This window comes from Azolla caroliniana, unplaced genomic scaffold (genome assembly GCF_043228905.1).
Source record: "Azolla caroliniana isolate FFs.n. ecotype wild unplaced genomic scaffold, voAzoCaro1.0.p SCAF_18, whole genome shotgun sequence".
NCBI classification, from domain to species: domain Eukaryota; kingdom Viridiplantae; phylum Streptophyta; class Polypodiopsida; order Salviniales; family Salviniaceae; genus Azolla; species Azolla caroliniana.
The window spans coordinates 16383196-16394460 of NW_028230453.1; the positions used below are offsets into that span (position 1 = coordinate 16383196).

At 35.9% G+C, this 11265-nt stretch overlaps 1 protein-coding gene across 1 annotated transcript; it reads left to right on the top strand.

Moving 5' to 3' along the window:
- The first annotated feature begins 282 nt into the window (after window positions 1-282).
- Window positions 283-3822, top strand: LOC147852528 (aquaporin PIP2-1-like). Its single transcript, XM_087333802.1, has 4 exons — window positions 283-756; window positions 1893-2188; window positions 3131-3271; window positions 3367-3822. The coding sequence occupies exons 1-4, from the start codon at window positions 486-488 to the stop codon at window positions 3484-3486; spliced, it is 828 nt and encodes a 275-aa protein (XP_087189928.1). The 5' UTR covers window positions 283-485; the 3' UTR covers window positions 3487-3822.
- The last annotated feature ends 7443 nt before the right edge of the window (window positions 3823-11265 follow it).

The following is an 11265-nucleotide window of genomic DNA, read 5'->3' on the forward strand; positions in this document are numbered from 1 at the left end:
AGTTAAAAGGCATATAGGTTTGGTTATTGCTTTGCCCAACCCTTGCATCAATATGTAGCATTCATGTTCTAATATCGTGTAATTGTTGTTCATGGTCAAAAACAACACTGAGAATATAAGTTCATATTATAAGAATATATAGTTTTGGGGACGGTGGAGGAGGCCACCGCCCCACAATATTTTAATAAAAGGAAGGCAGCCCAAGTATGAGCATCTACATGTAAGTGATAAGATGTAACCCAAGAGAGACAGATAGTGAAAGAGATAGAAGGGGGGACAAATATTTTAATAAATTGCGAATAGTATGGGCTTCAATAAATAAGCAAGCAAACTAAGGCCTAGGAACTAGCCATACCTAGTTTGTATGACAATAAGGGCGAAGTGTCACTAAGTAACTAGAAGAGTGAATGTACTAAGTGCTTCATTATATACATACAATAACATATAGGATAAATTCCTCATTGTTTTTCTTTATCAATCAACAAATGGCAAAGGGTGGTGGTGAGTTAGAGGGTAGGGATTATGTGGATCCACCATCGGCGCCATTGTTCGATGCGGGCGAGTTAGGTCGTTGGTCATTCTATCGTGCACTCATTGCTGAGTTTGTTGCCACTCTCCTCTTCCTTTACATATGTGTTGCAACTGTCATCGGTGTAGTCCAATCGGAATCATGTGGAGGCGTCGGAATCCTCGGGATCTCTTGGGCCTTCGGTGGCATGATCTTTGTTCTTGTCTATTGCACTGCAGGCATCTCTGGTATAAATCATAATTTATACTTTTAATATCTTCCTCTTTAATTTTTTATTACCAAAATACCCCCCTTTTTCTAAAATTAAATCCATTGAACACAAACAATTGGAACATTATGATTGATAGCCAAATTAACTCTAATAATAAGAAATAAGGGGGTATTTACAATAATTTAGAGGGTTGGTGGGGTGAATTGTGAAAAGATTAAGGCTATCCTAGTGTTTTCCTATGCAAAAATCCAATGAATTTTGTTGGTGTTCTCCTATAAGCTACTTTGTGCAGAAAGAAGTCTAGGTCATGAGCATTCTAATTCCATGATTCAATGAAGTGAGTTAGAGACCACGGTAATGATTTGTGATATTGTGTAGTCATTGAACTAAATTCTAGGATGGCCAATTGTACATTAATCTAACTATTATTACTAGCTAAAAAATGTAATTACACAATACTTGTTCTTTGCCCTTGGGTTTAGGAATTACGGTATCCATTTTAAAATTTGGTTAGGAACTGTGTTAATTCCATTCAAACAAGGTAAAAGAAAGCTATCAAATGGCTGCCCTATATTTTAGTAAGAAATAGCTGAGAAAGTGAGAAAATTTAACACAATACCATATTGTAATGCACAATATAAAAGCATTGTACTTTATGTATATAATAGAGATTTAGGCTCCCCACATATAGTTATTACTTATAAACTCACATAGTTGGCCAATTCAAATGCGAGATAGAGCTTATTTTTTATAGCATTAAGGTTGTGGGTTCATATCATGAAAGATTGGATTGATATCAATCATCATATTATAAATTCTGTAATCTTAGTTTGAGTTTGTGCACATTAACAAATTGCTCTGTTAAAATTTGACCAAGACATGAAGTATGCCAACTACATAATGGTGTTGTCCTTTGGGTGAGCCTGGAAAATGCAACAATTTGTTATAAATTAACGTAAAGTCACAAAAGAATTCACATGAGGGTTTGGGTAAACATCTCTCTCAAACAAATTTGAGCATTATCGAGTATGTTTGTGTTATTTTCTTTGGGAGATGATATATGTACATGAAATAGTTTTGATGTGTTAATTCACGTTCTTTCGATATATATATATATATATACATGAAGTGTGTGCATGTTTGCATGTGCAGGGGGACACATCAACCCAGCGGTCACATTCGGGCTATTCTTAGCACAAAAGGTATCACTACCACGTGCTATCGGCTACATTATAGCCCAATGTTTGGGTGCGATTTGTGGGGTTGGTCTTATCAAATCCTTCCAACGATCTCTATATGTGGCATCCGGTGGTGGTGCTAATGTTGTTAACCCTACCTATTCCAAAGGCGTAGGCCTAGCTGCAGAGATCATTGGCACATTTGTGCTTGTTTACACGGTTTTCTCTGCGACAGATCCTAAGCGTAATGCACGTGATTCCCATGTCCCGGTAAGAATCTATAATGCGTATATGCATAATTGCATTTAACAATGCATTAGGAATATGTTTTGATGCTTTACATTATTGATTCTTATAACATGTTTGTATTACTCTCTAAGATTCTCAAAGTGACTTCTTTTGAACTTAATGAAAGCACATGTGTGAGTCTTTCTACATTTCTAATCTTCACATCTGTAGAGGCAAACTTTTGAAACGTTTTTAAAGTTAAAAGGAATGATACTTCACAAATTTATAAAAGATATGATGTTTACTTTCACGTATTGTAATTACTCAGTAGCCCAAATCTTAGACAGGTAGGAATAAAATAGTATATTGAGCATAAATTCCGTATTCCCACCTATTCATGTATATGTCTCTATACATCTCATGGTTGCACTGTGCACACATAAACATGATTCCTTGTTAAGTTCTTCCATCTTCATACATGCTTCTACCAACCATGCACTTATGATAATTCCATTTAACCTCTAATACTACGATCTCGTTGGCATCCAACCCATTTTTCACTGTTTGCAAATAAGAGGGGGTTTCTTTGTAGAAAAAGGTTTTTGGGCTCCTTTAATGTGTGAAAAAGCATCAAGCTCACCCAAGGACAAAACATCTTGAAATCATTACATGGGCATTCAATCAAGGAAAAACCTTGTGTACAAGGAACATTTTGTGATTGAAAAGGCATCTAGCAGAAGAAGATTTCAAAATCATTATACTTTTTCTTAAACAAGAAAATGACAAAGTGAAAGAATATATATTTCCTATTTTTTATAAAGATAACAATGACATCTTATGACACTTTTCTTTAAAATGAAGGCTTATAATTATGCCATTAGTTTTTAAGCTTTTATAATATCTAGCTCAATAAATTTCATTTGGGAGTTGATTTACAAAAAACTTTTATTTAATAACATGTTATTGATATAAACATTTTAACAGGTCTTAGCTCCTCTTCCCATTGGATTTGCTGTCTTTATGGTTCATTTGGCAACCATACCCATCACAGGAACAGGGATTAACCCAGCTCGAAGCTTTGGTGCTGCTGTCATTTATGGTCACAAGCAATCTTGGGACGACCATGTAAGAGAAGTCATATGTATATAGTCATATAACCATGACATTATGTTATTTACATGTTTGTACACTAAGTTTTTTTCTTTGCTTGTAAAATGTAGTGGATATTTTGGGTTGGACCCTTCATTGGTGCAGCTATTGCTGCAGCTTACCATCAATACATATTGCGTGCTGGAGCATTTAAAGCCATGGGATCATTCCGTAGTCAACCAAACTTTTGATACACCTTGTGTATTTGATTAAATACCTACATGCATTTGTTTGCACCTAAGGAAGGCACCCACCTACAAGTAATTTGTTATGGGAACAAAAAACTTCACAAGCAATAATCGCCACCACCATCAACCTCATTGTAAAATAACTTTTTTAGTATCTCATTTATAGATTATGCTTGATATCTATAGTGAACTAGTCCCATAATGTATGAGGCCAAACTCTATAGATATGAGTATACTCTTCTTATTTTATCCACACCTGTCATTTAAGTTTCCAATGTAGAAAAAAATGTGTTTTCTTTTGAATGTTCCACATATAGAAAATGCCACATGTTTATTCCATACACTTTACTTTTGAATGTTCCTATTTTCTTGGTACATACTGTGACTATTATATTTGCAGTACGAGTTACGTGTCTTCTATAAGTATGTTAATATGTATTTTTATTACAGTGGTGGTACATATCGTGGAGAAGCATGATAACAAAAGTGGTAGCCATTAGTAAGTTGTGTTTGTGGACCTACTATCCACCTACTATGTAGTACTTGTCTATTTTGATCATATGAGAATTTAATTCAAAGTACAACAAAAATCAAAATATCACAAGGATACACCATATTGACTACAAACATCTTTGTAAGAATCCTATGTTGAGGCACTATAGAGTCTAAATACGAGAAAACAAGAAATTTTCCAAATATGATAAACATTTTGATAACAATCTTATGTTGAAGCATTAGAGGCAATGATTTGTTATATACAAGTTATAAGAATTTATAACTTAGGAGACATTAAATTAAAAAAACATATTACATATACTTCATAACATCTAACTTCTATGATATTTTTAGAGGTAAATTTTGGTGAATCTTAAAATAATCTTGATCATATAATATGAAGTTACTAGACTCTTGAAAAGCAACCTCTCTCTCTCTCTCTCTCTCTCTCTCTCTTTGGTGAAAACACACCATTATATTAATAAATGTGTGTAAAAAACACTACTTACAATGGGTGTGACAATGGAGTATGGTCACCCACTAACTACACCACATGGGTAGTGGAACATGTTGAATTGCCAATAGGCAAGACGAACACTCCAGTTAGGAAAGAATTTCCACTTGTGCCAATAACGAAAATTGCCACATTAGTACAATAACCATTTGGTTAAGTGTGTGTCCACTTAAGTGTGCCATTCTATTAAGTGCGCTTTTTATAGAGGTCAAAATCCAGATCATGAAAATTTCATTGTTTCATGATTACATTACATAAAACCAAATTGAAACTATGTGCTAAACATTCAAAAAACAACAAAATGGTCAACATTCAATAAAATTGATATTGTGAACCACAAAATGAATTGAACTTCGATCTGGCATTCCTACCATTACATAGGTTGGGCGTGGGTCTATGAAGCGAAAGTGGACTCATATTGGGGGAAGACTATTACTCGATTAATAGCTCATTATGTGAGCTCACGTTAGGGGAAAGCTATTAATCGATTAATAACTCATTATATGGACTCACATAAAGGAAAAGCTATTAATCGATTAATAGCTCATTATGTGGACTCACATGAAGGAAAAGCTATTAATCGATTAATAGCTCATTATGTGGACTCACATGAAGGAAAAGCTATTAATCGATTAATAGCTCATTATGTGGAATCACATGAAGGAAAAGCTATTAATCGATTAATAGCTCATTATGTGGACTCACATGAAGGAAAAGCTATTAATTGATTAATAACTCATTATGTGAACTCACATAAAGGAAAAACTATTAATTGATTAATAGCTCATTATGTGGACACTCACACGAAGGGAAAGCCGTTAATTGATTAATAGCTATTGATATATTAACACAAGTATTTGGATTCAAATCCCTACTTTTAGGTATTTTTGTTGCACTATCTCAGCCAAGTACGTGGATCGTTTCTCCTAAACCACATGCCACATATCAAAATAACGACATCACGCACAACCTCCAAATAGTTACCATCTAAGATATGCAGAGATTCAGGCCATCTTGACTATGCACAAGACCTCCCTTCTCTTCTTTCTCTCGTATTCATACCATAGACACCAAAAAATAGACATAGGAAAGAAACGTGGGGAGTGACATGGATTGCAGCAGTGTGGGAGCAATTACAGCAGCAAGGAAGGCCTCAACAATGGCTGTTGGGATTGGGTTTTCTCAAAATTAGAATAGGAAAGAAAAATTTGAAATTTTCTTTTTTGACTAAAAAAGCCCTAAATGCACATCTCTGTTAAGTGCACACCTTTCCCTTGCGTTCAAAGTGCGCACTTAACTGAATATCTACTATACTCCCTTCAATTTTCGGTGATATGCTTTCACTCCACGTCTACCATCGAATACAAAAGCGTTGCGCATGTTCCAATTATGACGCAATCCCCAATATCTTAGAAATAGAAAAACAATCTCCATCTTTGATTTTGGGTCAACCTATGTAAATTGTGCAAACACCCATTGTCTAGGTGTCAAATAACACCGTGATAAAACTTGTCAAATTTGAGAAATGTAACTCCAAATCTGACATTGTATAAATTGATGAGTATTATCTTCCATTTGAACAATGCAAAAAAAGAAATTACTCGTTGCTAGTCCACGATGCTTTAAAGCTAATCCCAAAGACAATCCTCCAATCAAAACTCTCCAAATGAAGACCTTTGCTACAATTGGCAATTTAGAATGCCAACTACGTTGGAAGATTTGCCACCACCCAGATCAGATTTGTGTATTTTCCCTTCTTCTTCAGCCTTAGAGGATAGTCATCCAAGAGACTCAACAAAGCATTGATACAAAAGATTAGTAGTCACTTGTAACAACGATGTTTGACCGTGTAAACACTAATCAATCCACGGTTGTTCTCCTGTTTGTAGAGGTAAGGAACCTTGCATCAATGCAATATAATTTGTAGTTGTTGCCAAAAAAACCCATAATTAGGCGGGATGCGTAATAATTGTCTCGCTTCAACAAAGTCCAAAATTCTTTGAGATGGAGCCTTAACTATATCTCCCACCTATTTGACCCCCAAACAAAACAAACAATTAAATTGAGAGCGCAATCTCTCATTTCCTGGTCAACATAATAATCGAGAAGACACAAGTAACTCTTTTTGCAAAGAATTACAATGCTCTCTACTTGATGATGGTTTCCATACACATAACAAGTGTGCTTCTTGTATATGCTTTTTAGATTTGTAATGGAAACTATGGTGTAGTTTAAAAAAAAAACAAGAATGCTTCTTGCCATGAAGTAACAAAGTGTTGAACACATGAAGAGCCTAGAATCCTAAGTGAAATACATCCATTCAGTAATTGCCACCATGAAGCCTTAATCATTGTCCTCCCATGTGTTAAAACCTTGTTCTCAATGAAATATTGAGCAATAGATATCCATGGTTGTGAGTTTGAACACATGTATTGTAATAATGAAAATCTACAAGCCATCATATGCATAGGGGTTGCGAGATGATTCCACGCAACCCATGTGATTCCCATCTTATCCCTCTTCTTCCACAACAGATATCGAAGAGGTTGCAAAACAGAATGCAAAGCCTTCTTTGTCCATGGCAACAATGACAAGTAATATAATATCATGGGTTCCATAATACATTGTACAACTGTCAAGCATACATGAAATGGCCAAGATTGTGACCATTTGTAACATTCATTTCTAATGGATATCCCAAGTGTCGAAAAATAGAGCCTTTCTTCACCATGAACGTTCCCATCCTAAACATTCCAAATCCCTTTCAGTACATGATATGAGCCTAGACTTCCTCCAATTAATATATAATCTGAGCCAATGCAAATTGGCTCCATACAAGCATCCCCTTCTCAAGATTCTCTCATGAGGCTTGTAGAAACATGAAAGAATCATCAACCAAAGCTTATGATACTAGTTGCCCTCCAGACAAAAGCTGTAGACCCACAATGTCACCATTTGTTGCAAGCCTTGACAGTATCAATAACAAGGGATGAGTAACAATATCAAACAACAATGGGCTAAGAGGGCATCCTTGACGAACGGATCTTGTGAGTGCAATATGTGATGTAACCCCCCCATTAAGCATTACTCGAGACATCACATCTTGTCCTAATAAAAATATGAGGCGAGACATACGAGGTCCAAAGCCCATTGTATGCATTAACCCAGAAACAAGGGACCAATTAACATGATCATAAGCTTTCTCCAAATCTAATTGCACTATAATCAATTCTTGATGAGTGTTTTGAGCATAATCCATGGCCATTTGAACATTCAACACATTATGCAATATATTCCTACATGCAATAAAACCATATTTGGCAGGTTGTATCAACTTTGGTAAATACTTTTGTAATCTATTTCCCAAGACCTTTGTAAATATCTTATACAACCCCCCCCCATCAAAGAAATAGGTCTCCATTGATGAAATAACTTTGGAGATGCCACCTTTGGAACTAATTTAATTAGACCAACCTTCCAAGATTGAGGCATACAACTAGAATCCCAATAATGTTGAAACATCAAAGTTAAGGGTCCCTTTAAAATGTTCGAATATCGCTTAAAAACTTCATATGTGAAGCCATCCCAACAAGGCCTCTTACCACTAGGAAGATGCCTTAAAACCATGTCCACGTCATCCTCAGTGAAATCCGCATCCAATTCATGACTAATGAGGTCATGCATAATACATCCAACCACATCATAAAACTCATGATGTGCTCTACCCACCTCATTTGTCATTAACAATTGTGGGACAATCAACTTCTTAAAGTAATGAACACATATGTCAATTATTGTAGTAGGATCCACTATCAATTCAACCTCTTGCTTCACATGTACCAGATTAGATCGAGCATAAGTAGGATGTAACTATTGGAAAAACAAATGAGATTGGCATTTGATTATCTATGAGCCCATCCCTCAATTGATGCATCTTTGCATAATGATAACTTTGGCATTGCAACTGAGAAATAATAACCTACAATTGACTTTGGATATCTAAAAGCTCCTCATCTAATGGTGCATGTATCGATAATGCATTACACCTAGAGAGAACTTGTGAGAATTGTAAAAGAATACCTCTTCTTTGTTGAGCATTAGTTACTCCATACATACGATGAATGATGTTAATGTTTTGTAATGTGATATCCCATGCTTTAACTCCTTTAAGATTCACTTCTTTTGAAAAATTTACCAAAATTTTCTCCATGAAGGAATCAAAGTGAGGTTGAAGCAAAAGAGAAGAGTTAAAGCATAATGACAGCTTTCCAAGTAAGGATTTATAATCGTCAATTGCATGATTACAAACCTACAAACAAATAGGAAAGTGATATGAAGTTCCTACATCTTGTAGAACTGTCATACAAAGTGATGTTGGTAAAAAAGAATCATCATGCATCACATAAATTCTATCTAACTGACTCTATGTTTGTCTATAATGAGCAGATTGAAAAGTAAAACCTAGATCATTCCCATGCAACCACGTCTAAACATCCAACTTCAAAACCTCGATAGCCAATGAATCTCAAACAAGTTGCTCAAGTTCATCCATGATTGAATGTTCAAATGTAGATTGAGATGCATCAACACATGTTAAAATCACCCATAAATAATCCTGGACGACCCACACATAGGGTTTGACAAAGTGGGCCCCATAATGCAATACATTGAGTGGCTTGGTTAGGGGCATAAATCCCACCCACCCACACAACCTCACCAAAAAATGTGATTTCTAGAACCAAAAATCGGCCATAAGGAGGATCATTATGCACCACTTGAGGATAATATTTATCCTGCACGATTAATACCACACCTGAATAAGGATTATTTCATGCACTGTGGATCCTGCTAACTCATTGCACTTATGCCCAACTACATAATACATCCCATTCTTTACTTAACAAAGTTTCCCATAATATATACTTCTTATGAGGAGAACATGCCCCTCTCACATTCCATGTTTTTCCATATCCATAGATTGACTTCCCTTATTCGTAGGGCCCAAACCTTGAAGTGAGACCTCTTTATAACCTGCTCTAGATGATGTTCCTTCATCCATGACAACCACAATATTTGACACACCAACATCTCTCCCAACTCCTTCATTACGAACCTCTATTGTTGAAGGACAATGGCGATGGCATTCCGCCAGAAAGTGACCCCATTCACCACATCCAAAACAATGACCTGGAAATGTCTCCCACTTCAATTGAAAACAAAGTCTTTTCATACCAAGTGTGTTCATATGCACCCAACTTGGCCTCTTATGACTTGTATCCCATAACACACAAAATCTGCACTTATTTGTAGCATTTGCATGTGGAGATACCAACACTTTACCCATTTGACTCATCAACTCTAGTAAAAGTGGCCATAAAAAAACATGCTTACAATCCACTATTACCCAAACATGGCATTCTTGTTTTAACAAAGCATGACAGTCCACTACGGGGGACCATTGCATTACATGCACTAATCGTTTATCAAAAAACATAGGAACTTTAGCCAACAATGCACTTCGATGTTTTGGTGAACGAAATACTACATCATAAAACCCTCGTGGTCCTACATATATATTTTCAACACAATTTGGTGACATGATTGTGTTCAACCATTGTTTAATCCAATTAATGTATGGGAGTTTCCTAGTAAAAATAATATAATCGCATGATCATAGAATACATTAAAAGATTGCAACAATGCCTTAGCATCAACTTCCACATCAATGCATTCTTTCGCTTCATTTTCATTTTCTTCCACAATATCAGACAACAAGGTATTGGCAATTCCCCAATAATTATCCCAATTTCAATGACCCTTGTCAATCTCATCTACATTACTTTGACATATCATGTAAATTTTTTCTCATTAATTTCCTCATTACCCTTAAACCTCTTAGAGCTTCCAATGTCTTCCCTTTCACGATTACATTCAACCATCACATTACTCTTTTTATTATCAATTGTTTCCATATCAATGTCCCCCACAATTTGTGAGGAATTCATGTTTATATCCATTATTCTTGATGTGATTTCGATCCGGGATAAAAACAATTTTCCATGAACAAGAGAGACAACCGGAACTCACCCGATTGAAGAGGTCGAAAATGATGAAGACAATCGAAGACCTGCAATCTAATGCTTATCTTTGTGCCCAATTCCGTTGTCGATAGAGAGCGCAACAATAAAAACAAATTCGCTTCTTCTTCTTCCCCTCTCCACTCTTGCTTTTTCTTCTCTCTTCTCTCTCTCTCTCTCTCTCTCTCTCTTTCTCTCTCGACGGGATCACTTCTCATTGAGATCTTGGCCATGGAAAGGGTTGTTGAATACATGGTTAAGGTTCAAAAAAGTTCCTCACATCAACTTCTTAGAATCACATGGGAAGCAAGCAAAAAGATCCAAAAGATGCATAAAAGCAAAATTTTGTGTTCCGGTTGGATGCAATATATGAAAAAGTGGTTTGGTAGATAGGATGCAACACATTTGCTTCATGATGCATCGCTAGATTCCTCTGTAAATGAGGCCATTTTGTAATGCCAATGTATCATGACATGGGAAAAATGTGGAGGCTCACGCTTCATACATTATAATACACATTTTGCACCTAACTACAAACCATATTCTTTTCGGAACAAGGAAACCGTACACATCGATACATATTAGAGCCCATTCCGTTGGCTTCTATTCGAACCATTGCTTCCATGCGACTTAACTTACATGCATTGTGATATGAGACAAGGCATTTGGGCGCAAGTGATGAGAGTGGTCAACTAT